Below are 27,851 nucleotides of genomic sequence, written 5' to 3'. Positions count from 1 at the left end.
CCGCTGGGGCGCTCAACGAAGGAATGATAAACGTACGTGGGAGGAGAATGAGCACTGGTGAATGAGCGACAAAGTTTGCGATGTGTACAGGACTTGCTGTCATGGTGGGAGAGTCAGCGACTATTATACTACAATTCTCCCTTTCGTGATAAACAACATTCAGAGCGGAACAGCATATCCCCAGCACTTTGCCAGACTGAATCGGATACGTCGAGGCTTATTGCACTCCTTGGGACGTCGGACTTCTTTGATAGTCTTGATGTGATCAAAAATGCCTTGACCAAATTTTGTGATACTCATCGAACGGATGTGAATACATCCGGAAGGCTCCCAGTGAGCGAAGACAGAGCCAAGAGCATTTGACAGCCAAACATGAGATGATAGAAGCGTTCATCTCAAGAATTTTTTGGGACATGATTGGATCAATCGACAAAAATCCCGTGAGTATCGACGTCTTGATGTAGTCAAATTAACAAGGGATGCTTGGACCCCCTGGTCGTTGTGAGATCAGACAAAACGATGCTTGTTTGATCACAGTATAAATGTAAGATATAATTTTATAAGCATAAAAAGTGCTATGCATAATGCAATATGATAAGAAATTTAAGTTTGGGATTGTGAGGGTATATTCCAAATAGATTAGAAGAAGAATAAATGCGCTTTCAGCAAGTCATTTAGAAATGTACAGGCACAACTCATGAACGTAACCTATTGTACTGGCCAGTGGAATATCAAAGATAGAGAACACTTGCTCGATCATGATCTTACAACAACATATTGAGAGGACTACTCACCAGGAAATACCCACCTGTATTTGTGAATGATGGCCGTTGGAACCTGCTTGATATAATGCTATGAAGCACCCCCGAATTCAGGAATACCACAGATTGTATTTCTTCAACAGTGAAGATGAACGATTGCGTCGCAACTTGACCTGACAAGTAATTAAGAGAGACATAAACGGAGAGCGATTCGTAGACTCTCGAGAATCTCGTCAGTCCAAAATCACCCGCCTTGTGTAGAGAATTCCACCAAGCTTTGTCTTTCTAATTCTTCAACTCACTGTAGTCTCATTTCCTTTCAAATGTATGATAGCAAATATTACTTCAAAAAATCTAGGTTCCCTGGCAGCTTTCGTCGATGAGAGGGAAAAGGGTGAAAGCTGGCAATAGCTGCAGAAGATTTGTCAAAAATCAGTTCCTGGCAAGGTGCGATGAGCTCCCGGTGAGCCTTTTTGTGAAAAGCATAATGTTCCAACTCGAACACAATTCTATTCACAACTGGACGGTGGAAAGACAGATGTATTCGAAAGTCATCCAAAATCGACTTGACACAAGTATAACATACATTACCAGCCTTTGATGATAGTTTTTTTTATCAATCTCCCTTATCAACAACCAAAGTTTTTGCCTCCTCCAATAACATGCCATCAATAGTCCTAAAATGCTCTCGTGCATCAGGCCTAGCACACACACGTGATAAGTTCTAGGAGCTTTGACCTTTTCGCCTAAAAAAAAATCCCAAAATTTCACCTCCAGAATTTTTATTGCATCCAATTGACCCGTCGCCCAAGAATCTCGAATCGTCCGACAAGTATTTTTTCGGCCTCAATTACACTTTTTTCTGCACTTTCAATCCCTAAACTTTAAAGCAGAAATGGCATACACACCAAGAGGAGGTGCTCGTGGCGGCGACCGTGGAGGACGTGGAGGTTTCGGCGGGGGAAGAGGTGGTGATCGTGGTGGTCGCGGAGGCTTTGGAGGAAGAGGTGGTGGAAGAGGTTCGTATTTTTATATTTCCAATGCGATTTGAATCTTAATGGCTCAATGCGCATGCGCCAATGTTTTAGTTGAATCCCGCTGACTTTGTAAAAAGGTGGTGGAGACCGTGGAGGACGTGGAGGCGGACGTGGTGGTGGAAGAGGAGCTCCCCGTGGAGGACGTGGTGCTCCAAGAGGCCGTGGAGGTGCTGGTGCCAGAGGAGGTGCCAAGACCATTGTCGTAAGTATCTGCAGTTGAATTGAACTTCAATTGAGTTCTAACAATTTTGTTCAGGAGCCCCATCGTCATGAGGGAATTTTCGTCGCTCGTGGCAAGGAAGATATGTTGGTCACCAAGAACCTTAGCCCAGGTGAATCTGTATACGGCGAGAAGCGCATCAGTGTCGAGGGCGCCGGCCCAGCCAACGAAGATGGTACTCCAAGCACCACTAAGACCGAATACCGTGTCTGGAATCCTTTCAGAAGTAAGATTGCAGCAGGTGTTCTCGGTGGTATGGATGAGATTTTCATCAAGCCCGGTGCTAAGGTTCTTTACCTTGGTTCCGCTTCTGGAACTTCAGTTTCCCACGTTGCCGATATCGTTGGACCCACAGGAACTGTTTTCGCCGTCGAATTCTCCCACAGATCTGGCCGTGACCTTATCAACATGGCTACCCACCGCACAAACGTCATCCCAATCATTGAGGACGCTCGTCACCCACTTAAGTACAGAATGTTGGTCTCTATGGTCGATGTTATCTTCGCCGATGTTGCACAACCTGATCAAGCCCGTATTGTTGGATTGAACGCACATTTGTTCTTGAAGGTTGGTGGTGGTATTTTAGTTTCCATCAAGGCATCTTGTATCGACTCCACAGCCGCACCAGAAGCTGTTTTCGCTAGAGAAGTACAAAAATTGAGAGAGGAGAGAATTAAGCCTTTGGAGCAATTGACTCTAGGTAAGCTTTTCCCCATGTCAACCAACTTGTTTTCCAACAACTGACCATGATCTACTACAGAACCTTTCGAGAGAGATCATTGTATGGTTTCTGGACGTTACGTCCGATCCTTGTAAACCCCATCTATTTCCTCATCTCTTTACCACCATACTACCCGCGCATCAAGTCGCCCTTCAGCATAAACTCAATTGAAGTTTATTTCTTCGAAGAAATTCGAATGACTCTGAATACACGCTTCTTTGGCATGCCTCATCACAAATTACTACGGATTCTCTCATGTTAGGTTATGGAAGGTTGTCGTTTTTCTCGTTTTAGTACTTTTTTCTATTAGGTGTACATTCAGGTCCTGGCGTACAGGTCTTCATTATTCATCGCATTACTCAGTAGCTTGTTAGAGAATGAGAATGAGAGGAGAAAATAAGAAAGTAAAAATTGTCCAAGAATTTTAGTCCAGTTTATGAGTTCAATTGATATCATGTTTGAATCTATAGTGTGGTATCGTATTTCTTCTAATTCTATTTTGTTCGCTAGATCAGAATGGAATGGCAATTGGGTATAAATTTCCATCTCTCAAAAACCACTGGGCTTCCAACTCCTCGTTGCTCACTTCATATCCACGCGCTGGCTCACACTCTTTTCCAAGGTATCATATACCCTATACCAGTAGTACCCGCAGTATTCGGACTCGGTCGTTGGCCAGGATTTTAAAGGATTGCGGGCATCGTGCCCATTTTTGCTAAACCCAACGACGAAGCTTTAATGCCTAGAACTTCCTGTCACTTTGGCGTCGAGGTACTTGATACTAGACTGATATTCTCAAGCGCGAAGTCTGCTTACCCGCTAACTCTCACTCTCAATTTTTCATTTACCGATCCTTCCCACGCCCACCACACACCAATAAGCCAGCTCCCTTTTTTCCCTTCCATCCCTATCCCCCAGTCCCCCCAATTTCCCAGCCCCATCTCCATCACCAGCCGCATCCGCCTCCCATTCCACTCTCACGAAAACCGCGATTTCGCACACGTCGGCGTCTTCTTCCACTCTTTCCTTTTGCACTTCTTCTTCTAATCTCCTCTGTTGCTCTAGTCCGGGTAATTTCGCCTTAAGTTTTCCAGGTGTGACTTCGACGACTACGCTTGTCCAATTGCGACCTTTATCCCAGGGTTTTCCATGCGCTTCGTTACTGAGATCAATGCTCGCCATGCTGCCGTGGGTAGCGGTTGAATGTTTCCGATCATGAGCGGAGGACGAGGAATCTTGTAGCGCTTCGTCCCACATATCTGTGTTGGCGCCGACTTCAAATTGGGGACAAAGAAGGATGACTTTGGAGGCGTGCCGGTCAGTCGTGAGACCTTTTGTTGCGAGAGATATTTTAACGGGTTCGAACAGGGGGTTTTTGAAAGTTAGGAGGAACTGAGTTGGCCTGAGTGGGGTGAGGGTTATTTGGGCGGGAGTCGGACTGGGAACGGGTTGAAGGGGGGAGAGGCTGATAGATGGTATGTAGGAGAGAGCGACGAGGCGAATGCGGAAACGTGTGGTTGGGACTTTGGATTCAGGTTTGGACAGAATATGACGACAGGTACGGCAACGTTTGGAACGTTTGGTGCGGAGGAGGCTAGGGATTGGGCGAAGAGAGCCGAGGAATCGGGTTGAAGGTGATGTCTGATTTATTCTTTGCTCGGTTGCAATTGTACCTTCCCAGCCGTCTTTGAGAAGTTGTGAAACGGCCAAAGACTCGGCTTCGGGATCGTAGACCTGAAGTCCTTCGGTTGAATCACACGCTTCTCGCATGCTTGCATTTTTAGATTTCGCTTTTCGGTCGCCAAAACTTCCACCTGTGTAAAGACCCATTATTCGAGTTAATGCTCCGGGGGATCCATATCCATAATCATTGGAAAATCCTAGCGCACTGCTTGGATTTGAATCTGCCAATTGGCCCTGGTAAAATGATTTTAGGTTCGCATATTGACTTTCTATATCGAGTTTCTCGTTTGGGTCTACATGTTTTTCTATGACCTCGTCTGCCTCTTCCAAGATCGTTTCTGTAGCCAAAGATGACCGCCTTTCATCTCTATCTCGACGGCGTTCTTTTGCGCTTATTAGTGGATCACCACCATTCTTTATCTTGGATAACTGTGAGTATACGGAGTTTGGCTTCTCGAATCGTATGCCAATTTCGGTCGAGCTCCACATACAGTATGCGCAGTGAAGAATATAGGGTGCTATCGGAGATGACGAAACATTGGGTACTTCTGGAATTGGCGCCTCATTTACTGAAAGAGGTGATATACATATCGGGCATTGGAAACAAGATCTTGTGCATCTAAGTGATTGGTAGTAGCACATTAGGATCTAGATCTTTCTCTCAGGGAGTTGACACCGAAACAATAAATCGTAAGGCCATATTTACTAACCTGTTACCTTCACTCTTCACTGTACTACTCGGTACCTCGAATAAACAGCTCGGGCAGTACCAAGTCACTATCTCGTCTAATACACATCTCGAGCATCGAATTTGGTGACAATCCTCACAGTATAGAAGATGTTCCAGTGGATATAAGCTATAGTTCGCGCGTGGAGCTCTTGGATCAAACGTGCGTTCTTCTTCGTGAGTTGGGGAATCCGGAGGTGTAGAAGAATTTGCAGGAATGGATGTATCAGAGCAAGGACATTGAAAATAAGTATATGGCTTAAACGTCGACATGATTGAGTCTCAGTAATGGGATTTACAAGTATCAATAGGTGGGATTTTTGGAGAGGGGATGAATAATATTCGACAGGGGTGCGCGGAATAACAGTTAGTCCGAATAAAGCTTATTTTTGAGCTAAGAACCAATCAAGGAAAGCTTCGGTACACCAGCGCGACTACCAACTTTCTGCAGGTTGAGAAATAATCGTACTATAATAATGAAACAGGTTCTCTTATAATTTCATTGCCGCCATATCATTGTTTAATAATAATACCAGTAGACTCTTCTGTCTTATTCTGACTAGGTACTTGAATCTACCCACAAAAATGTTGTTACCATCACACTTCATCACATACATTCTCACGTGATTATGAAACTTTCTGCTGTCCGTACCTGCTTTTAGCGTTCGTAATACATGGCTAGTATCTAATAATAATCTTCTTCAAGCGGGCGGCTGCTCTAGGCCCCATCTCCATTTTTGGTGGGCATTAATGAATGTTGGTCCATCCTTTCCTTTCCTTTCCTTTCCTGCCATTCCAATTTGTTTGTTTCTATCGAATCATCCGAGTTATATCCTTATCTTGAGCAGAGTTTATCCAGAACCTAACTCTGGAATGCCTTGATGAACCTACCTAGGTCGGGCGAAGAAGAAAAAGCAAATATCATCTCAAACGACACCTGCTGGGGATTTCTCTTGATTTTATTCAGCTTGTGTATCGAAATGCATCAATCCCACCTCAACTCCTCATCCCACGGACGATAATAAAGGTTACTATGTCCTTGCACCGCCACTAATAAGGTTCTCGTCAACAAATCAAGCTCCAGCCATACAGTTCAAGATCCAAAGCGAAATAAACAATAACACAACCGTGCGGGAAAACGCAACTAATGATAAACAAACTTTGGTCCCATAATGCAAACAATATCATTGTGAGATTAGGACAGAAAATCATTTGATTTTGATATTACCACTGTTCTCAACCTCAGAGAGAATCTTGAATCTACGTCAATTGGGCAATTGACAATTGACAATTGACAGTTGACATCGAATAGCGATATTTCATCTTCGTCTTATCACTCGGGTTGCCCTATCAACTGACAGCACATTTCAGCGCCCAATTGCCTGGGAAGTTCTCACAAAGTCACATTCTGCCATTCCTCGTGGGTCAATGAACATTGGCGCAAATCAATAATTTTACAGCGGCCTTCATGTACGCCAGCAAAAGGACTTGTTTCGATGTTTTGCTATAATATACGACTACCATTTGAGTCGCCGCATGTTAGAGTTAGGAATTGGTCTTAATCAAGGTGCGCATCTAACGTTTTTTTCGAAGTTGAATATTGTTTACAAACCCAACTTTGCGCAACATATTACGCTATCTATGCTACGAAGAGCTACTGACGCTATGGAAATTATCAGACCATGCCTTCCCCCGAACCTGAAAAAGATGAGACAGCTCCGGCCCAACCCAAGTCTCCAGCTGCTCCGCAGAAGACATCACCCGCCAGGAGCACTCCCAATGGTACAGCTATACGAAAGCCGGGTGTCAAGCCGCGGACTCCTGCCAATGCGCCCACACACAAGCGACCACCATCCAAGAAATCGGAGCCGACATTGCTTACTGATTTTCTGCTGGGCAGACCATCAGCAAGTCGCCAAAGACGAAGAAGTCTTGACGCAGTCAAAGCGGAGATGCGGGAGAGCACTGTGAATAGAATTCAAAAGCCAGGAGGAGTACACGATCGGGTTAAGCAATGGCAAAAAGCTAGTGCAGCAGCTGCCATTGAAGAAGACGACGATCCAGAGTCGGAACTGGATGAGATAATAGTGGAGGTGGAGGAAGAGAGTGTAGTTGGGCCCAGTGTTGTCACCGAGGATAATAGGCTTCATGTCAAAAATCAAAATACTCGACCTGGACGGCGGAAAAATAGAGACCCTGAAGATTGGGCCGCAGAAGTGAGGAGCAAAAGTGCGCCTCGAAAAAGAGTTATAAGCGATGATCATTGGGTGATGAATAAGACTAAGGCCTCTCCAAAGAAGAAGGATGTCAAGGTCACAATGCGAGCCATACCTAAAGACTTTCTCCAACAGACGGCTGCTAATCCCAAGTTGGAAAGTAAAATCGCTGATTGGGTCAAGCGTACGGAGGCTGAGGCGGGAGGACATGGAGCGGCCCAATCTACTTCACGAGCAAGCAAGACCCCACAGCAAAACGCCCGTGGGGAAAACAAGGGCAAAATGAGGGCCAAGTCTTTAGGAGAAATTATAGTTGAAATAGAGGAGGAGGAGGAGGAACTGACCCGGAAACCCTCAAAAAACAGAATGAAAGTTGAGTCAAGGAGTACCCCAAGCTCGCGAAAGAATTCGAACAATGGTTCCAAGGAAAGCCTTGTTAGTTCGTCGAAAGGAAAACACACCCCTAAATCGGAACCATCTCGAACTCCAGCGAATGATGGCATTCGAGTCAAGGCATGCGGACCGAACGGTCGGTGGGAAGATGGCATCAGGGTAAAGCCTGTTCAAGCGAGATGGAGGGCTCCCGAGGCTAAGAAACAGAGTTCCGGAGGCAACCCTTTTCTCGATGGCATCAGCCTGAAACCGACACCTGTTCATAAGGACGGCAAGCAAACACCTCTGAGACCAGAGACCTCGGATGAGCATTCTCATAAGCGTAAGTCGTCAGAGAAGCATATGAAGCCACTGAAGGAGACTGAAAGGAAAGATATGAAAGATCACTCCGATAACGACTTGGACGACACAAATGTAAAAACTTCCACTCGTCGTTCTCCAAGTCCCCGGAAACAAAGAAGGAAATCCCGTTCACCATCTCCATCGGTTGACGGGATACCCTTTGGCGACTCTGCTTTCAGCACCTTGGATTTGCCTATTGGTGCCGAGGCGGGGAACATTGGAAATAAACCTAAGCCGCAAAGAAATCCTAGTCACCTAGTGCCCAAAGTTCTCAAGCGCGTCTACAATGAAGGGAAAAAGATTATGCATGATACGCATGATGCCCCTGAAATGCCTCCAAGAGGTGGTGTAAACCGGCCTCCAACAATTGAGTCTTGGCTCAATAGCACCCCAGATCCTTTCCTTGATGTACCAAGTCCTGTTTCGACTCCCGCATTAACAGAAGTATCGACAGAGATAGATGAAAGTGAGAGACATACCCCCAAGCCCGATCAAGACCAGAAACAAGCACTCGAAGAAGAGCGCAGAGGAACTGGGAGTAGACAGAAGCGCGTTCGGAAAGCTTCAGATACCAGCTTCAGAAGTCACAACGATAAATCTCCTCTGGGACGTGTTCTGGATGATCCAATCGAGTTCAAGAAGCCCCCAACTCCACCTGCAGCTGGTCTTCGACGCAGTCCAGCTTTACGTGCTGCTTCTCCTCCCGTGATCAAGGCAGCTAAGAAATCGCCCTTCAAAGATGCTTTACTAGATGCTTTCCGAGGCGAGTCTACATTTGAGGGTATCCTAGGCACAGAAGATGATGAAGACCACAAGAAAGAAAGCCAGGATGTAGATGATATCAAGAGTTCTGGTCGTAGCTTACAAACACCTGAAAATACCAATTCTCAGCGTAGCCGCTCTTCTGGTACTCACCTTCAAGTACCAGACGGACACCGAGACATTTCCGACAGACCGAGACGGAAGAGAAGAGGTGGAAGCTCTGGCAACCATCATTTATCAAAAATTGCATCCGTGGAAACCTTCAGCACTCTTTCGTCTGTAGACACTTCATCTAACCTCACTAAAACTACTCTCACTCAAGCGACTACCGAGACCGGGCGGTCTGGTTCCAACGTCTCACGCAGGAGGAGTAATAGATCGGGACTTAAAAGACGACTTACAAAGCACTCTGATTTGGTGTCTATGTTGTCTTTACCCGATGCCCCACCAGCTGGTCGTACAAAAAGTATTAGATCAGCTCGAAGTGTGCGTACGGCTCGAAGCAGCCTAGAGACTGCTACCGAGATGGATCTGATGCGGGAATTGGCGGGCGATGAGGCTAAGTATATGAGAGAGTTGAAGACTCTGGTTGATGGCGTGATACCAGTTCTCTTAACTTGCGTTCTGTCTAAATCAGAATCTGCAATCGCCGCTGGCCTCTTCAATCCCGACTCTACAGACATGAACGAAACATTTCTTACCAAACCAATTGTCGATATGGGTGTTGCTCTCGAGCGTTTAAAGAGTCTGCATAGGCGCATACCACTCCAAGATCCAGACGCCCTTATAGTCTGGCTCCAGAGAGCCCATCGAACTTACCAAGACTACACTCGTGCGTGGAGATTAGGCTTCCAGGACGTTGTTGTTAATTTAGCACCAGCTTCGCGCAAATCGTCTGCAGAAGAAAAAGAATCACCTCTTGACAGTGTCCCGCGCAATGCCGATGGAGATATTGTGAACTCAAATGGAGAACGTGTTGATGTCGCCTTCTTGCTCAAGAGGCCACTTGTCAGGATAAAATATCTTGCAAAACTAACAAAGGTGCGTACTTTAGTCTTTTTGTCACCTCTATTCCGCAAATTATTCGTTGCCTAGGTTCTGACTTATCATAGGGTCTTGATAAACTCAACCATTCTGAACTCTCAGGTAAAGCGTTGAAAATATTTGAGGATTTGCAAGAAATGGCTCGTCGTCGCGTTAAAGAAGAACACGCTAGACTCGAAGATCTATATGCAAACAACACTGATGCGACTCGAGCCCGCAATCCGCAAACGCTTGCTCCAGTTGAAGATGCTCATATTGACCGTACTAGACAAGTCTCGGCTAAAGATTTTTTTGATCTCGACTTTCCTCATTCTAACGGCCAACGAATTGAGTGCCGTGTAGAATTGATACTCCGGGATAATCTTTCAGACGAAATTGACCCTGGAGATGTTCTGATCTGTGCATCAGAAATCACACCAGAAGCTACACATCGTTACTTGCTATTTCCACCAATCGATAGAGATTTTATATCCGCTTGCGCTGGTGAGAAGCCTGATGAGCTAATAATCATGATTCGTGGGATACAAAGACCTATAGAATGGCGAGAAAGTTTTCTTCTGAAGGGTGCTGAGCCCGAGACTGCTGCCGAGTGGATAGAAATGCTAGGGTCTATCCCAATGCCTCAACCAGTTTTGAGCTCGATACCAGATAACGCAGATACAATATCAATGATGTCTATGGATCCGTCAGAAATAAGCGAGGCCGGAGATCCTGATGATAACGAATTGCCAATTGGTGCTCGTCGTAGAAGAAGAAAGCACCACTCAAAAGAAAGACCGCGGTCTTCAACCTTCTCTACTATGTCGTCTGTAGAAATCCCAGCTCCCCTAAAGATAGACCGAAAAGAAACATCATCCCCGCCACGGAGACATCGGGATGTTTCTCATGGCGAAAGTACTGGTCAACCATCTAGAAGACATTCCAAATCCTCAAGGTACCATTCTCACACTCGTACTCGATCCACGCCAAGTTCACCTCTGTCAAGCCAACTTGTTCTTAACGATTCGGATGAAGAAAGCAGAGATAATGATGATTTTGAGGAATCTGAGAGTCGTGCATCTACACCAGGCAGAACATCTCGCCGACCCCTCACACCCTCTGAAGAATTACCCTATATACCTAAAGTTCGCAAAACAAGCTCTGCTGCCTCAATCGATAGCGAGTCCACCACAAAAGATTACATTCGCCGCACCTCGTATGATCCAGTAGATCCAGACGATACATCTGAACGCTCTCGTAGCCCTGATTTTGCAGACGAAGATAGCGCTCCACCACCACCGCCAGCTCATCGTTCAATGTCTCCTAGTGGTCTCAAACAACCAATAATCATTGAGCCCCCAGCGCCAAGATCAAGGTCTCGACGTACTTCCTCTCCACTTAAGCATGAATACCGACCTTCTGATATATCCGATATATCGGAGAGGTCAGAGAGATCTGAGATTTCTGTTTCCGAGGTTTCTGAAATGTCATATTCATCATCTGAAGAATCCGACACGGAACAAGAAGAGTCATCATCTAGTTCCGATGAAGATGAACTAGATGAGCTCGACGAACTTGAAGCTGCTGATCTTCCCGAAGCCGAACCTGCTCCAACCATATATGGCAGACGTGCCATTTCACCTACAACCTCTCTTTACAGTCTGCCCAACGTTACTTTGCCACCTGTGAATTCCACGCCTCGAATTCCAATCGTACCAAAGGTCGATAATTCAGACATCAGAAGACATGTTGCTACAGTTACAACCTGGAACAATGCTAAGGGTCGTTGGGACGATGTTCATTCGAAATCTTGTTCCATTATCATTCGTCCAGGATTAATTGAAGTACATGAAGTGTCCTCCAGACATTCCTCCCCTGCAGTTCTTTCAACCATTCAAGAGTCCGTTGTAGATGGTTTGGAAGATAGAAGCTCGAACGAGGACAAGCGACCATTACTTGGTCAAGTACTTACACCTGTTGTTACACTCAGGCAAAGTAATTCACTCGATATTGAAATTCATTCTCCTCCAACAAGTGATTCTCGAGTTAAATGCAGCCCTACCATCCGTTATCACAGTCTACACAACCGTGCATGCGTTGATCTGTACAACTCAATTCACCAGGCTCGCATGAACAACCCAACATATAAGAAGCTAGAAGAAGAACGTCTACTCAATTCATATGGTGGCGCAACTTATGAAACTGCGGTTGCCAGCAAAAAACGAAGCTTCTTGAGCTTTGGACGAAAGAAGAGCTATCGTGCATCAACACGCGCACCATCCGTTGTCAACTCTGAGCAAAGTAGCTCTCCGTCTATTTCCCGTCTTTCCGAATCCTTCAAGAGATTAACAGGAAGTTCCTTTTTCAATATTGCAAAGTCTTCCATCGAATCAGGACGTGGATCTAGTCCATCAAGTCTATACACTAGTTCCTCCGGTCTTGCTCCCCCTCAGACACCCCATCCTGCAAGTTTGGCAGGTACTTCGACATCATATGGTGGTCTTAATCTTACCTCTGAGAATATTAAAATCCGCTTGTATTACCTAGAAACAAGATCCAAGTGGCAGGATTGCGGAAATGCAAGATTAACTGTTACAGCACCACCACCTGGTATGCGTCAAGCTTGTGCTGTAGACCAGGGTATTGAACGCCGTATCCTCGTTACTAGAAAACCTATGAAAGCTGAGGACCCAGATGAAAAGGTGGAGGTGCTGTTAGATGTTGTGCTAGGTGCAAATTGCTTTAGCATGATCGGCAATAAGGGAGTCACATGTAATGTGTGGGAGGATGTTGTGGGACCTAATGGCGAGGTAGGAATGGTAGGACCTATAGGAAGAGTGAGTGGAAGGACGAGGAAGTGGTGTCTGCAGGCGGGAAGTGTACCCGAGGCAAGCTGGATATATAGTTTGGTTGGTGTGGGGAGATGATGTTTGAGAGGGAGAGGGGAAGAGAGGTGCTATCATAGGTGCAACGGTCACCGATGATGGTTCCAAAAATGCCGCTTTTGATTCCTTTTTCTTTGTCAAGTCTTGGCATTTTGTTTTTGATTTTTTTCTTTATTGTAAGAGTGGTTAGGAAGGACGATATATCTGTCGGATAATTCTGTATGTATGTATGTATGTATGTATGTATATAGGGGGATGGAAAACGAAGTTGAGCGAGCGATGCATTAGAGGAGCTACATCCGGCGGTACACATATAAAGGGATGGAAAGGGTATGGATAGGCGGATGGAAGGAAGGATACCACTTGGAAATCGGGTCTCGGCGTTTATTGGATGAGATGAATGGCAATTTTTGGTATATTATTTGTGGTGGAGGGTTCTTGATACCTTTTTGGCTTCGACAGATGGGTGGGTGTAATCATGGAGCTGGGAGCAGGGGTGCTGAGGCAATCGGAATGTGGACGATGGAATAGGCGAATATGAAAGGGATTATAGGGAGATCAAGGCAAGCACACAACACAAACGACGCCACCATTGAATCGAAAAACGCATATACATTTTCTGCGGAAAGCCTCATCTCTACTGGAATCTTTGTTGGAATATACCTAAGGCTGTGACCTGGATCCAGAGGGCATACGAGGGTTTTGAGAGATTTCTTTTGGGGGAACGTATTGTGTTAGGTGGAGAGAAAAGGAAGAGGAGGAGGAGGAGGAGCAGATAGAAGTCAAAGGGAGGGGATGAGGTGATATTTAGAGGTGTATGAATGATAATGCAATAGATTATTTAATTGGATATTGTGCTTATTGTGAAGTGAAATAATTGTTTCTGAAATATAATTTGTATGAACTTTCAGAGCGTTTGGTGGTCTGGTCTTACTTGATCAATATAATATCGATATACATAAACAATACAACACATGAAAGCATTAAGTTAGTTACAATACTTTAAAGTGAATTTGATATGTATTTCCAATTTTTAGGGAATGTCTAGTTAGATTCGAGAATTGTAAAGCAACAGGGAATCCGAGAAAATTATTAATTACATAGATGGGTACATATAATTCAGAGATACCTAAACCCATCTACCTAATTCCATTCGATGCACATTTTGGAAGCTTCTGAGTGAGTATTGATTGGTTTGTAATTCAAACTTATTATAGGGGCTGAGATATGTCGATACACTCGTTTATTTATTCATCTTTTCGTGGGATCTCTTCTGTTGATCAACGCAGATCTGGAGGGACACTACGCGAGAGTATATCTATTTCGTCTCAGTTGTTGAGATCTGAAATGGCTGTCACAAAACACCTGGCAACTGGGTTATTGGCTATTGGTTGTTGGTTGTTGGATACCTAGGGAGGTAGACAAAAGAGGTAAATAAAAGTAGGTATACCATTCATCACCGTCAATTTCCATAAGGATAAAGAGAAGGATGGTGATGCCATTGGTATTCCTCGTGCACCCCCTCCTCCCCCCACTTCTTCACAACTTCAAAAATCATCTCATGTTCCAAAACGTTATGAGAAAAAAAAATCTACAGGAAAATCCCAATTATTTGTTTGTACAGTAGATCTCAGAAAGGACAAAAATAGAAGAATTGCGTTCGCCGGGAATCGAACCCGGGGCCCATCGAAGTTGTTTCACGCTCTTCTGATGAAGGAAGAGTTTGATGGCAACGATGGATTTTACCACTAAACCACAAACGCCGACACTTATGAATTAATCTTGGGAGTCTGTGAATATTTACAAATATAAAGTACATGTAGTGAGGTATATAGAGTAATGATGGCTCTAAAATACTGCGAAGATGGATGAGTGTGAACTTTGATGTGTACAAAATTTGTACGTTGTGGGGCGGTGGATCATCTAGTCTAGTGCAGTTTAGCGGTGAGGGGCGGATTATTTTATCTTTCAACTACGAGTAACTACCGGTATCTAATCAATAATAAACGAAAAAATATACGTTGAAATATACAGTCTGATCAAATTAAAAATATACGTGAGACTATATGATTATTTGATTATTATCACGCTTTTATACTCGAGCGATTACTATGTTATATTTCGAATAATATACAGCTAGGGCTAGATATTCATCGTTTAGATTCTAAAGGAGGGCCTTGCTTCAAATCTATACTACGCCGCAAATAATTGATGAAATCACCGCAGGAATACCTCTTAAAGCATACGCCACCAACTGTTTGATTTCTTTTTTGAAAATACTTCTAGTAAAGATGTCTTCTTTCATTCTCTTAACAGTTCTGCAGCCCACTAACAACAAGTTCTTTGAAAACCACAAGTCATTTTAAAACTAAATTGCTTGAACATTTGAACTTGCCTGTATCATGTTAAACGTAGGAATCGACGGTGTAGCTCTGGTAACAGGGGTAGGATCTGTCAAATCTGCAATCATCGATTGATTACTGACACAATTACTCATAGGGAGCAGCAGGCATCGGAGAAGAAACTGGCTTCGCATTCGCCGAAGCAGGTGCTTCAGGCGTTATCTTTGCCGACCTCAGCATTGAGGGGGCCAAAGAGAGCGCAGAAAAGAGTAAAGAATTCGCTACCAACCCTCAATACCGAACCTTGGCCTTGGAGGTAAACACCACCGAGCCAGAGAGTGTTCAGGCCATGGTTGATCTCACAATAGAGGAGTTTGGTCGAATTGATTACTTTGTCAATAGTGCTGGAGTAAGTGCATCAAAAACTGCGTTCGTGTGAATTTGCTGACCGATATTTGCATCTTGAAGGTTGGAGCCACGTCTCTCGCACCAACGTCCGATATCGATATTGACAACTTCGATAGAACGTTCGCTGTGAATGCTCGTGGAACAATGCTATGCCTTAGAGCTGTGACGGAAGCTATGACTGCACAAGAACCGAGAAAGGTCAAGGGCCGCCATGGGGATGAGCGTTCGCTGGGTCGGGGGTGCATCGTGAATCTTGGCTCTGGATTGTCATATGGTGCAGGTCCGGGAATGATGGCTTATGCTGCATCGAAACACGCAGTGATGGGAATTACTAAAGTAGCTGGTGAGTTCTCATATTGAGCTTCTTGAGTATAGCGACTGATGTCTTTGATAGCGCTGGACAACGCAAAGCACGAAATTCGTGTGAACGCGCTTTGCCCCTCATGGGTGAAAACCCCCATGTTAGAACGAAGTTTGGCTCGTTGGGCAGGACTTGAAAAAGTTATTCAAGCTGTCTCACCAGCAAAAAGAGCAGCAACGCCAGAAGAAGTAGCTAATGTTGCCGTCTTCCTTTGCAGCCCTTCGGCTACCTATGTCAATGGGACTGGCTTGTTGATTGATGCTGGAATGATGGTTACTGCGCACGCAACTTAAGAAACGCTTCGCTGCTGGTAATAAATTACATACGCTATCTGCGTATCAGAGTTAGAATAAGTACTCGTGACAATTAGAACGAACTCAGACTACTAGTGGGTACACGTACTTATGAGACATAACCATGCAAATGGAACTTTATGAAGAAAATATAGATTCCCAGAGAGTGAGATATTGATCAGGAGTCTTTTGTTGAGCTTGATGCTGTTTTGCGAAGCTTTGTTTTGTATACGTAGTTAATGATATCCAATATATATGTATGTTGAGAGTTACTGACATCGGGTTGATCGACTTCTTTTTGAAGAGCCCGCATAAAAATCGACTAATAGGCGTGTTACTTTGACGCATCTGTACTAATCTTTTCCATAATATATTGTTGGTTCTGATCAGCCGACATACATATAAAACCAGTACTAATACTCTACCAACTGAGCATGACTGTAGTGCATCAACTCCGAGAAATCACGAGCCTCGGTCTCGTTTTAGAATTTTGCTTAGAAAGATGCTTCGAAGTATCCGCGACGTATTCCATGGCTTCTAGCATGATACGTGCCGCACATCAGCATTTGTATGTTTCCATTAATCTTATCGCTACTAATTTCATGTTTCCGTATTTCTTGTTGATAACTCACTGCTTCCCACAGTTGGGACCCAGGCCTTTCTTCTCTCATTGGTCTCCCTGGATATCTGACCGCCAATGGCCTGGAATGTCCCACAGACGCTCGAGATGACTTCTTCCAGAAGGCATTTTCTACCCCTCCTGGATGCATTTTACCACTGGCAGGCTGAGCTTCCGCCTTGTCATGCCTTAAATGACTTCAATTTCTTATGATATGAGTCCGCGGCGATGATCCGGCAAGGCTCTCTCGGTTTCCTGTGAGAGAGACAATATAAGAGGGAATGCACCAGCCGGGCGAGGCTGCATTGATAGATTTGGGTAACTGTATGGGGCATGATGCGGTTGCATTCAAACACAGAATGAACATAGAGCTTGTTGGAAGTGTAAAAGCGGTGCTAGAGAATCTCCCAACTGTGTTAGATGATGTTGGACTTGTTTACTCCACAAGTTCTAATCAGTGAATTGGTCCGCGCCACTTTCGTGCTTCTCTATATGGCATGAATTCAATACCTGATTGGCTGGTTTCAGGGGCACGTATCTACTGACTTGATAGAAATTAGTGGAATGGGGCCAGGCTTATTTCCAATAAAATTTAACCAGATGATTTGAGACCACCAGTGGACCTGGGCAGTAATCCGTCCCTCTGTCTTATTAAATTTGTCCCCCGTTTCCGCCAATGTAAGGACTAGTTTGGATGTACAAATCCGTACTGAATTCATCGAATAATTCAAGCCCCGTGGGGTAGTCAAGGCCGAAGTGCTCCAACATGCCGATTTTGCGAGACAAATAAGGCCTTCCCTGACTTGACCTGCTGGGCCGGACAAGTGCATATGTACGGACACCATAGAAACAGCATGTATTTGATATCACCCACACTAGCTTTTTTTTTCATAATCTCCCTTATCCTCTGGGAGTTGGCTTTGTACAGTAGGCGACTCAATAGTTTGTAAATAATTCGGCCTATCGTCAGGAGAAAAATGTTCGCACCTGCAATGCAAATACCCACCCTAATATTATCTTACATCGAAGGGATGCGCATCCTACTCAACATATGCCCATGGCTGCCATCTGACTTATTCAATGTTACTTTCTTTCGTTCTTCTCTCCATAACTTTCGCTTGAAAATACAAGGCCCCAAAACTTTTGTCACGAAGCCAGAACGAATAAGACCGAAAACTCGACCAAGGCAGACCTACCGTAGGGAATGCACGACCCCGATCAATTCCCAGATGGCGGATTCACAGTTAGCTTTTTGGGTCGCTGGATGCTTTTGTTGTGCATTCTGTTCCTTTGGCTGAAGTTTAGATGATTGCAAATTTTGAGGGCAAATTTCGTAAGTTGTGGGGCGGTTGATCATTTAGTGTCTCTTAGTGGAGAGGCTGATATTTCAACCATTCGATCAACAACAAACAATGAACTACGAGTAGACATCAAAACAAAAGCCTCAACCTTCAAGCCTTTTCGATCAAAGGAAAGCTTCTAAATTCCAGAAATCACTACATCACATTCCGAACATATACAGCTGGGACCATCTATTTTCTAGATTCTGGAGCTTCACAAAATACATTTCTCCATGATAAGGTTACATTGAATGGGAAAACGCCGAGTATTGAGACTAGATGCTGCACCGAAACTTTCTGCCTTTCAAGAAAAGATTCTTGGAACCCCAAATATCCCCCCAAAGAGAAATCTCACGTGAAGTTCAGAGAATTTATTAAGGAGCTCTCTCACGGGGAGTCGAACCGGAAACGACTTAGCTAGTGGGAATCTTCGAATGCACAATTCTCTCGCAACGCGTGGCTGTCAGATATTCCTGCATAATTCATCCCCGAGATTGGCAATCTGATCAATCATCTCATCTGTGGTGACACTCATGTTATCGACGTATTTTTTAAAGATGATCCAAACCTTGAGGTACTTGTGGTTGCTCTCCTGAGTCGTGCCAATATTATCTTGGAAAACCTTAAGCATCCCGTCATATTCTTTGATTCTCTTGAACGACTGCCTGACTCTCCCCTTGTGCCTATCCTCAGTTCGGAGCAACTTGACCTGGACACAGTACAGCACAAGGGCAGCAAGTCCAGTGGCGAGCGCAGTAGCGACAGAGGAGCCGGTCTGGTATTCGACCTTCTTGTCCATGTCCTTTCTCTCCACATCGGTACCCGGAAATGTGAACCCTAAATCTGTAGGATCGCCAACAATAGGGCTGGCCATGCCTTTATCGGTAGCAGCTCCGATCCGAAATATGTTGCCCTTGGCTGCAGCCCAAGGAAAGCTTTCGTCCTCGACTGGCCCCCCATCACTGGCGGAACAAAACATAAGAATGTTCTCCCGGACAGCTTCAGAGATAGCTGCCCGGAGAATATCTTTGGTTGTACTGTCTTTTGGTTTTGGTATAGTCCAAGACATGGATATGATATGCACCTTCTTAGCCACTGCTTTACGAATGGCCTATGGAAATATTAGAGTTATTCCGGTCTAGAGACTTTTTGGTGACTTACTTGTGCGGCACTCAGAGCTGTAATACGACGTTGGCCATCGTACAGATGATCATCCAGCTTCAGCACATAAAGTTGGGCTCTTGGGCAGATCCGATATATTTGACTTGCCATAGCTGGTCCATGGCCGAAGCTAGATATATAATAAGGAACGACATTTTGGTTTCGAGTACAAAAGCTTTATCCCCCGTTATGCTTGTGCTGTAGTTTTGTAATGTCGATGCCGTCATCAATGAGTGCTACCCTGATGGGCTCCTCTAATACTACAGCAGACTTGTCGCGGTTAGCTTGCAGGAAGTTGTTTTCGGCTTCTAAAATAAGCGGTGCGAATTCATCCATGCATTCGATCCAATTGTGATGTGATGGTGGCAGAGGGTCTTTACTGGCTGTCATTGCGCCTGGGATTTTAATTTCACGCGGTTCCTTTGGTCCGTCTGTAAATATTTTGACCTTATCGCACAACGTTCTCATTCGTTCTTTGAATGAGTCGATATCAGATTTTGTACGATTGTAGGAATTCAAGTAATCCTGTTATTCTCAGTCAGCAGGAGTATACAAGGTATCCTCAGGGGCATAGAACTACCTGTTGTGTATGGATATACACGGCTTCTAAGTGCTTAAGCTGCTTAAGCCCGCCCTCTTCACCCCAACCTCGAAGCACAGCATTATTGCCGCTCCAGTAAAGATGTACATATCGTACATCTGGAGCTACAGTCTCTATGACACTGGTAGAAATATCTATTTTCTGCCAGTCCCATGTCTCGACACCAAACCCCTCCAGTGCTTTTTCAATGCTTTCGTCACTATGTGCTGGACTATCCAGATCTTTGACGCTGATACTCAGTATTGTTTTTACTTTCATTTTTTCTCGCAACCATCTGAATACGGATTCAAGATTGGAAAGTCCTTTACTTGAAGATTTCGATGGGGTAGTTGAGATTCGAGGCCTTCCATGATTGGCTGCAGTTTTGAGTTTCACAAGAGTGAAACTAGCAGGAACTGACACTCGCTGGAGGATGTCATCAAACTTCTGATTCTCGAAAAAACTCTCAAGCTGGTCGCTAGTGATTTCCGTTTTCTCATACACCCCAAGATCGAAAAATATTTGAACGTCTAATCGTCACAGAAAGCACTGGTTCAGAGCCTGAGGAGATTGCTAGAATTGAATCAAAGGAGATGACTAGAATTGAATCAAAGGAGATTGCTAGAATTGAATCAGAGGAATCCGAATAACTCGTGGTGCCAGGAAGTGACCACGAGCAAAGTGATTCTGATGAAAATGCTAATAGCAGCGAGTCGGAGGATGATAACTAGGCAGTGATTGTTTGTAAGCATATAAGTTACGCTTAAAGGTTAGGCTTGACGAGTACAATGATTAAAACTTTACTCCCATCTCCACATACATGCGAAATGATGGTGAACTTTGCTTGCCACAGGCCATTCAAAAAGTACACACCGACCTACCTACCCGCTGCTTACATATGCAAATATGGACTGACACGGGAGTAGGAATTCCTCATATCATAATCAGAATATTGTGGAATAGACAGCACACATTAATATTCAGAATCATCAGAATAAGAGAGAAAACCCCCTATTTCGTTTTGTCCACCCTTACAGGCGAGTAAAAGTAAGATGCAGAGAAGAACGTCCAAGCATACACAGTGAAATTTAATATAACCCGTCCCGACTATCCCATATCACGATAAACTAGATAAGACCAAGAAAAAAAAAACAGAGGGCGGTTGGGATTGTGGAAGGAAAATGCCCATCGCGAGACATCATTGAGATCCAGTACCTTCCTTAGTTCGTAAACCTTCCCCCTGTAACTCACCATAAGCCATCCCCTTTATTGACCATTGTATAATACAGAACTGTGGCTCAATTTTGATCAAAATATGTTTCCCATACAAAAATTGCACAATACACAGAATTTCGAAGATTTTTTCTATATATCAAGACAGCTAAGTTAAATCCTCTGTTTCCCTTTTCACTTCTCCGTTCTTTCTATTCATCAACAGTTTATATGCAGTATAATTCTAAACTTTAGACTATCACTCTCCCATAACCATACTAGATTGTGATAAAGTGATAATGATTCCTTATATCTTTGATCAATCCTTAAATGGCCACGCCCACCAGTTCTGCATCCTAGAGTCTATATATAAGTTATGTGAGAGATAGAAGCATACTATGAGCTTGTAATATTCATATGCATCGTCGCAAGTGCAACCTACCTTCATTTTTTTCTGTCATACAGCTGTCTGTTTAGTTTTCACTACTGTTAAATAAGCATAGTCCAGTACGATGACTGCTTTGGTCTTCATGAAATGGGTTCATTTGTTTATTGAATATATTTTGTGTTTATTGGCGGAGGCTTGTCACCATTTGTGTCTCCCTCGTCGGTTAATGAGTTCGAGGAGGAGCACGCATGAGGTCATCAGGGAAGAAGGGCGAAAGGGAAAGAGAATTTTTTGTGGTTATGTAGCACACAAGTCATGAGGATCAAAACAAGATACTGTATAAGGTGAAGCATGTAGGTGTATCATTCCATCATGTATAATCATCTTCGTAGAAGCAACGGTAGAGCAAGTTATCTAGATACATTCCTAAAAAAAAGTACAATATCGAGCCAAGCCATGAATAATGGGCTAGCAAGCACAATGTCAAGACTCAGGAAACAAGTGACCATAATCCCGTCGACATGTAATTGACTCCGAAAACCCCATTCCATCCGGAAATAGACTAAAGGAGAACAAATGAAACCGCCATATAGCCGAAGAACTACTTTGAAAATAGGTAGGATGAGCTAAAAGAAACCCATCAAACAACCAACAGTTGACAAATTAGTTCTAAAAACCAAGCAAAGAAATACCAAAACACCCGCTTGAGAGTCAAGTCACAACCAACTATACATCATCATCAACCTCATCAACAGCAACAGCAACAGCAACAGGCTTCTTTCGCTTTCTGTCCTTCTTTGGAACCTGAACACTAGTAGCCAAAGACTTCGAGCGTTTCAAAATCGATCGTTCGTCAAAGTCATAAAACTCTCGTCCATTTCGATTCCAATTAGATTTGCAACCACCAGGTGCTCGATGAATGCCATGGGTAGAAGCAAGTTCTTCCGAGATATGCTTCCAGAGAGGAGCATCATAGAGCTTAATAATATCGGGGCGCTTAGCTTCGATTTCTCGACGTTTGACAAGACATTCGTAGAGCTTGAATGTTTCGTCATCAGTCCAGGCGGAGCGACGGGGTTTACTGGAGGGACGACTTCTGCGAGAAGATTGAGGTGTTTTGCGAGGTTTGGAGGATGCTTTGCGTGAACTTGATGAAGGGGAGGAGCCAGATGCAGTGACTGAGGTAGACGAAGAAGCTGGTGTATGAAGAGAGGATTTGGTGTTAGACTTCGTGCGCTTCTTAGTCGGCCGACGAGGAGACTTGATATAACATTCATCATCATGAGACTCGTCAGCATCGTGTTCTCGCTTTCTATTAAGGGAAGATGGACACGAAGTAGTATCTGGTGATGCGGGCAAGATGTGTTTTCCACTGGGTGATTGACCTGGACATAAGATAGATTTTCCACCAGAGTAGTTTACTGGTGCAGTTGTCTTTTGCTGAGAAGATGGTGGTGTAAGTTGATTGTTGGTACCAGAAGATTCGCCGTTATACTTCTGTGATGAGTGCTCTTTCAGAGAGGCTTCGATGGTAAGGGCGAGCTGTTGGTCGTAGGTTAGTCTATAGAAGTTGGTAAGTGACTTCTCGAAATAATCTTCATCGTCTAAATCATCGATATCGGAAATATTGGAGGTGCCTCTAACAAAGTCCTCTGGCTCGGATTGGTATTCAGAGTAGTCGGCATCTGAAGACTCGTACTCAAGCTGAATGAGAAGTTGATCGGTAACAGGAGATTCTTGCTGAGAAGCTTCCAGCTCGGCAGCCTCTCCAAAGGATTGTTCTTCGATAGGCACTTCGTCAAATTTTGCAAGTCGAGCATTGAGCGCTTGCTCTACAAGGACTTGGGGGTGTATTGCTGCATAAGCAAAGGGCTTAGGAAATGGGTGCACACTCTTGCCTTTACCTCCAGTCGCAGGGGCTGGTGTCTCGTATGCAGCAGCATCTTCGTCATTTGGATTGATATGAAGACGATATGCGTGATGGAGATCTTGGCAGATTCGATGTTGTGTTAGCTCCGGATCAATTAAAGCTTCGTTAACTAAACCATCAGCTGTGCAACCAAATTGGCTGAGATTATCGTTTAACCACTGCACTCCGCCTTCCTGAATATAAAAGAAGGATGCTATGACAGACAGAGCTTTTTTTGCAGAGTCCTCGTCCATATTCGCGAAGGAAAATTCGGTAGGCTTGGTAAACATCATGGTGAAAGGATAGGCATGGATTACAATCGAGAGCTGCGAAATTTAGAAGTTGGTATGTTCGAAATGTACGTTTGAACGGTCACAGGAAGAAGCTATCCAAAAATACAAAAAGAGAAGGATATAGGTAAAGCCATATCAAGTACACCGTGAATTCGAAGCTATCTTCAGACAATAGAAGGTCTATTGAATCTATTGTTCCCAGTGACATGCTCAACAAGGTGTTCGCCATGATCGTAGCGAGAGAAACAACAATAGGAAAAATTGAATTGCGCCGAAAACTCTGCAATTATGACAGAATTTTCTCGCTACTGATTATTGTATTCAAGAGTGAATTACCTTTCAAGTACAATGGGAAATTTTTGCCGGAAGATGCGAGTTGAGCAGACACAATGGAACAATGAAGACTTGGGAGATAGATTCACTGGTATTGTATTGATTTCGGTCCGAAGGTGAAGGATAAACTGGAAGGTCAATGAAGAATTGTGCCTTTGAGAGACATGAAGAAGGTGAAAGTCGGAGGGACCGCATCGCATCATTATAATAAAGTGTAATATTGATGCAACACCTGTCTAGGATCATTAATAGAATAGTAGTGAGGATGACGATGTACTAGAAGGAAGTTGTAGATCAAAAAGACATGGTATGTCGAAAGAGGATATTACGTTGGAACGAGGTGGTATATACAGGTATTAAAAGGATAGAAGGAAAGGAGAGGTAATGCCAAAAAGGAACCTGAATACTCAGAACTCAACATACTATGTAGAAGCGTATAATTCATTTGTAAAGTTATCAGGTCCTCGAGAATGAACGATGGAGGAGCTCGAGAAGGGAAGAGGCCGGAGTGATCACGTGTCAAACATCCACGTGATTACACCCACTTTCGACTTTCACATGATGCTCGGAAAGACCAGACAGCATCCACGTAAACCAAAGCAAATACATCAAGAAAAGTTATAAAGATGCCTGTGACTATCAAAGCAAATATCAAAGAAAAGATAATTCATACAAAACCACTCAATCAAGATGATTTTGCAACTTTTGGGACTGTGATTCAAAACCCCGCACCAGCGGTGATCCCATCATCAACAATCAAAACCTTACCACCAAATGCGGTACAAGCCAACCAAGGTACCGCGCTCAAATACCTAGATGTCACGCATATGAAGGATTACTACGGGAGCGCTCCTAGTGAACGGGTCGCGAATGCAGTCATGAACATGTTTGTATGCGCACCTCGCTCGCTTCTCCCGTCTCACGATAGCAATATCGGGGGGTTATTTCCGGTCACCATACTGGAAAGACATCCTTTCACGACTCAAACATTCATACCTCTCGGGATATCACCCTCGGAGCAAGAAGATGTATGTTACTTGGTTGTCGTAGCACCGAGTTTAACGCCGTCATCAGTCGATGAAACCTTACCTGTCCCCGTTCTCTCCCCTCAAACAAGCACGAGTGATGATAATGTTGAGAACCTGCCCGGTCGCGGTTTACCGGACCTGAATAGAATTCAGGCTTTCTTAGCGAATGGTTCACAGGCGGTCACCTATGGAGCGGGGACCTGGCATGCTCCGATGGTGGTCGTGGGGAAGAAGCCCATTGATTTCGTCGTGGTGCAATTTGCAAATGGGGAAGGAATTGAAGATTGTCAAGAGGCAGAGCTGGAGACAACGGATAAGGATATATGCGTGGCAGTCCCTAAGCTGTCAAGGAATGCGACGTGGAAATTATGAGTGCTTTCGGGTCTAGATCTCGATTTAGAATGAACGGGTACTGCAAAATGATATTCTTGTTTGCAATAATTACAAATGAGATCTCCAACAAGTATCTACGCCTTATGAATTTTACTACCAGTCCCATTCCTTGCAATCCCGTGGTAGTAAAGACGTTGATGCACATCATCTCCATTACCTTGGTAACTATTGATCGTTATTGCTTTGGATTCAGGATAAAGTAGCACCAACGTCGATGGAAGTTCACGTATCTTTGGTACTTAATGTAGGTCGGCGACCTAGACTGTCGACCACGATATGTACCTATAGAGGTCCCCGATACTTTCTGCAATGGAAGACTACAAAATTTTACATGTACATAAGAACTATGAGGATAAATATAAGGCCGTCCCAATATGGGTAGCTCCCCCAGATCTCGATGATTCTAATTGACAATGGATTCCGAAATGATACTCTCAGATGAAATCCGAATCTTTGGAGTCACAAAGTAGCGTTGCAATGCAGAAATACTAAAAATCCGAGCGACAACATTATCGATATTGACCGCTGGAAATATCGAGTGGTAGAGAACGAAGGGGAATGTGCACTAATCATCGCAAAATTCACTCGTAAATTCTACCAATAAGTGATACATGTCTAAAGGTACCCCAGTATCTTTTAGGCATACGAATACCGTACAGTGTTGTCTTGAATCGCAAATAATCTGTCTACCGTTTTAAACGCCAAAATAATAATGTCGGCGATGTCTTTAAAAATTGGGGGGGGGGGAAACGTGAGAAGATTGTCCCGTCCAGCCACTCGCCTTTTTGGGGATAGAGGCTAGAGCGGCTCATCAGGTGTGTATACATCGAGTAGGATTGTCGGCTTTCCACCTCGTGGTATATTGCTGATACTCCAAAGAAAAAGCAACATTTCCTGAACCCGTTATGCTTGCTTACCACCTACCAAGTTGTAGATTGGCGAGACCTCTTGTCCAAAAGATTTCTGCAGATCCTTTCCGCCTTACCGGTTTAGTTTGGCTCTTCTAGGCCTTTTTGAGGGTTTCATTACTACTGTACTTGATCGCATGCTTACCTGTGGGTAATGAAGCAGATGAAGAGATAGCCAATGAATATAGAAGGCAACGGTCGGAACTGTACATGGCAGCGCAAACTTGCAGACGGGTATGCAACTCGATGTACGCAGAATAACATGATCAGCATTGGACAAACAATGTGCACACGCACACCTTCAGCCACATCTTCCACACCGGTTCTTAAATGGATAGTATCTCGCATGAAGCATGAACAATGCTGCAGTATTGTTTCCAGGGCGAAGGTGATCTACACGAATCGGATTTGCCAATTGTCATGAGCTGAATGGATACCCCATAACGCAGGAAGCAACGAGCAACGAAAGCATTGCTATCAAAGTTATTCTTGAACTGTCAATTCTCTCACCTGGATTCGATTCTTAGTCATGGTGATCAGGGAAATTCATACATCGTAGCCTCATCTGCTTTCTCGCCTTTTTACGCAGCGCCTCATTCAAGAAATCGCCAAAATTAACCTAAAAGGGTAAGGTGCTAGGGCAAGGGTTCCTGTGGTTGGACAAGGGGGAAGAGCCGTTTCTAGGTCAAGGCTTAGAACCATAGAAATCCCATACCAATTACCAAACATTCTCAACAACCATGATAATCCGTATCAAGGATGCATAACCCCAGCTATAAGATCTTGGTACTCATTTTCCATCTTGCTCTAAACGGAGGAAAAGTTTGCGAAGATGGGTACATATCTGATATCCGTCATTCAAAGTGTAACACTGAGAATGAAGATCCCTTTAAATCACCTTCAGGGTGCCCTGTCGAAGACGAGACTTTCGATCTGAAGATCAATAAACTGCCCCCGTTATCCCCATTTATATCTCAACCTCAATTTATTTACGGAGATCCCGTGTTTATCATCCCCATATATAAACAGATCGGACTGAGCAGTGGGCGTGCCCGTGATGGTTTGGCGTAGGGCGCTTGAAATTTCTGTCCGATACCGACATTTCAAGGCTATGATGTTTTTATTCCAAGGTTCTAATTTAGGAACAGCAGTCGGTACATCAGTTTCAGATTTTGAATTGATTGAGCTTACTGGAGATAGAGTTGTTACTTGTCAGAGATAGATTGTAGGGGAAGAAGTGCTTCAAGGTTAAGATCAGGGAATATCTCTAAGCCTGGAACGCTCCAAAATCTTCTCCATACATCAGCCTCACTTACTATGATACTACATAATACCACCACTTACCATCTCGAGCCTCAATAACTTCTACACCCCCTCGTACATGCGCCGACGGATAGAGCTGTGAAAGGATCCCGTCACAGGGGTAACCATTGCCATGGGATCCCCCATCTCTCGCATATCTGTCTCAAGGATGATTATTACCAAAAATAGCTTTCCAACGGATTTTTGCTTT

General features: G+C 44.2%; 9 protein-coding genes across 9 annotated transcripts; 5 read left to right on the top strand and 4 right to left on the bottom strand.

Annotated features, from left to right (window-relative positions):
- The first annotated feature begins 1,546 nt into the window (after positions 1-1,546).
- Positions 1,547-3,178, top strand: EAE97_003628 (uncharacterized protein). The gene is made up of 4 exons (XM_038874140.1): positions 1,547-1,780; positions 1,876-2,000; positions 2,055-2,718; positions 2,779-3,178. Exons 1-4 carry the CDS (start codon positions 1,657-1,659, stop codon positions 2,832-2,834), a joined length of 969 nt encoding a protein of 322 aa, XP_038734749.1. The 5' UTR covers positions 1,547-1,656; the 3' UTR covers positions 2,835-3,178.
- Positions 3,179-3,579: 401 nt separating this feature from the next.
- On the bottom strand, positions 3,580-5,422 carry EAE97_003627 (uncharacterized protein; the record flags this gene model as incomplete). Its single annotated transcript, XM_038874139.1, has 2 exons — positions 3,580-5,041; positions 5,133-5,422. The coding sequence occupies 2 exons, from the start codon at positions 5,420-5,422 to the stop codon at positions 3,580-3,582; spliced, it is 1,752 nt and encodes a 583-aa protein (XP_038734748.1).
- Positions 5,423-6,831: 1,409 nt separating this feature from the next.
- EAE97_003626 (uncharacterized protein) lies at positions 6,832-13,019 on the top strand (the record flags this gene model as incomplete). The annotated part of the gene is made up of 2 exons (XM_038874138.1): positions 6,832-9,903; positions 9,975-13,019. The coding sequence occupies 2 exons, from the start codon at positions 6,832-6,834 to the stop codon at positions 12,810-12,812; spliced, it is 5,910 nt and encodes a 1,969-aa protein (XP_038734747.1). The 3' UTR covers positions 12,813-13,019.
- Positions 13,020-14,836: 1,817 nt separating this feature from the next.
- Positions 14,837-17,247, top strand: EAE97_003625 (uncharacterized protein). The gene is made up of 4 exons (XM_038874137.1): positions 14,837-15,214; positions 15,270-15,521; positions 15,581-15,863; positions 15,915-17,247. Exons 1-4 carry the CDS (start codon positions 15,173-15,175, stop codon positions 16,172-16,174), a joined length of 837 nt encoding a protein of 278 aa, XP_038734746.1. The 5' UTR covers positions 14,837-15,172; the 3' UTR covers positions 16,175-17,247.
- A 1,349-nt stretch (positions 17,248-18,596) lies between these two features.
- On the bottom strand, positions 18,597-19,449 carry EAE97_003624 (uncharacterized protein; the record flags this gene model as incomplete). Its single annotated transcript, XM_038874136.1, has 3 exons — positions 18,597-19,244; positions 19,295-19,424; positions 19,445-19,449. 3 exons carry the CDS (start codon positions 19,447-19,449, stop codon positions 18,597-18,599), a joined length of 783 nt encoding a protein of 260 aa, XP_038734745.1.
- Positions 19,450-19,471: 22 nt separating this feature from the next.
- EAE97_003623 (uncharacterized protein) lies at positions 19,472-20,153 on the bottom strand (the record flags this gene model as incomplete). The annotated part of the gene is made up of 2 exons (XM_038874135.1): positions 19,472-19,819; positions 19,875-20,153. 2 exons carry the CDS (start codon positions 20,151-20,153, stop codon positions 19,472-19,474), a joined length of 627 nt encoding a protein of 208 aa, XP_038734744.1.
- A 2,047-nt stretch (positions 20,154-22,200) lies between these two features.
- Positions 22,201-23,676, bottom strand: EAE97_003622 (uncharacterized protein; the record flags this gene model as incomplete). Its single annotated transcript, XM_038874134.1, has 1 exon — positions 22,201-23,676. The coding sequence occupies one exon, from the start codon at positions 23,674-23,676 to the stop codon at positions 22,201-22,203; it is 1,476 nt and encodes a 491-aa protein (XP_038734743.1).
- Positions 23,677-24,635: 959 nt separating this feature from the next.
- Positions 24,636-25,409, top strand: EAE97_003621 (uncharacterized protein; the record flags this gene model as incomplete). The annotated part of the gene is made up of 1 exon (XM_038874133.1): positions 24,636-25,409. One exon carries the CDS (start codon positions 24,636-24,638, stop codon positions 25,407-25,409), a length of 774 nt encoding a protein of 257 aa, XP_038734742.1.
- A 1,688-nt stretch (positions 25,410-27,097) lies between these two features.
- Positions 27,098-27,409, top strand: EAE97_003620 (uncharacterized protein; the record flags this gene model as incomplete). The annotated part of the gene is made up of 1 exon (XM_038874132.1): positions 27,098-27,409. The coding sequence occupies one exon, from the start codon at positions 27,098-27,100 to the stop codon at positions 27,407-27,409; it is 312 nt and encodes a 103-aa protein (XP_038734741.1).
- Positions 27,410-27,851: the final 442 nt, after the last annotated feature.

This window comes from Botrytis byssoidea, assembly GCF_014898295.1.
Source record: "Botrytis byssoidea strain MUCL 94 chromosome Unknown BBYS_006, whole genome shotgun sequence".
In the NCBI taxonomy this organism is placed as follows: Eukaryota; Fungi; Ascomycota; class Leotiomycetes; order Helotiales; family Sclerotiniaceae; genus Botrytis; species Botrytis byssoidea.
The sequence above is the reverse complement of the archived record's forward strand: the minus strand, read 5'-3'. Positions and strand labels throughout refer to the sequence as shown.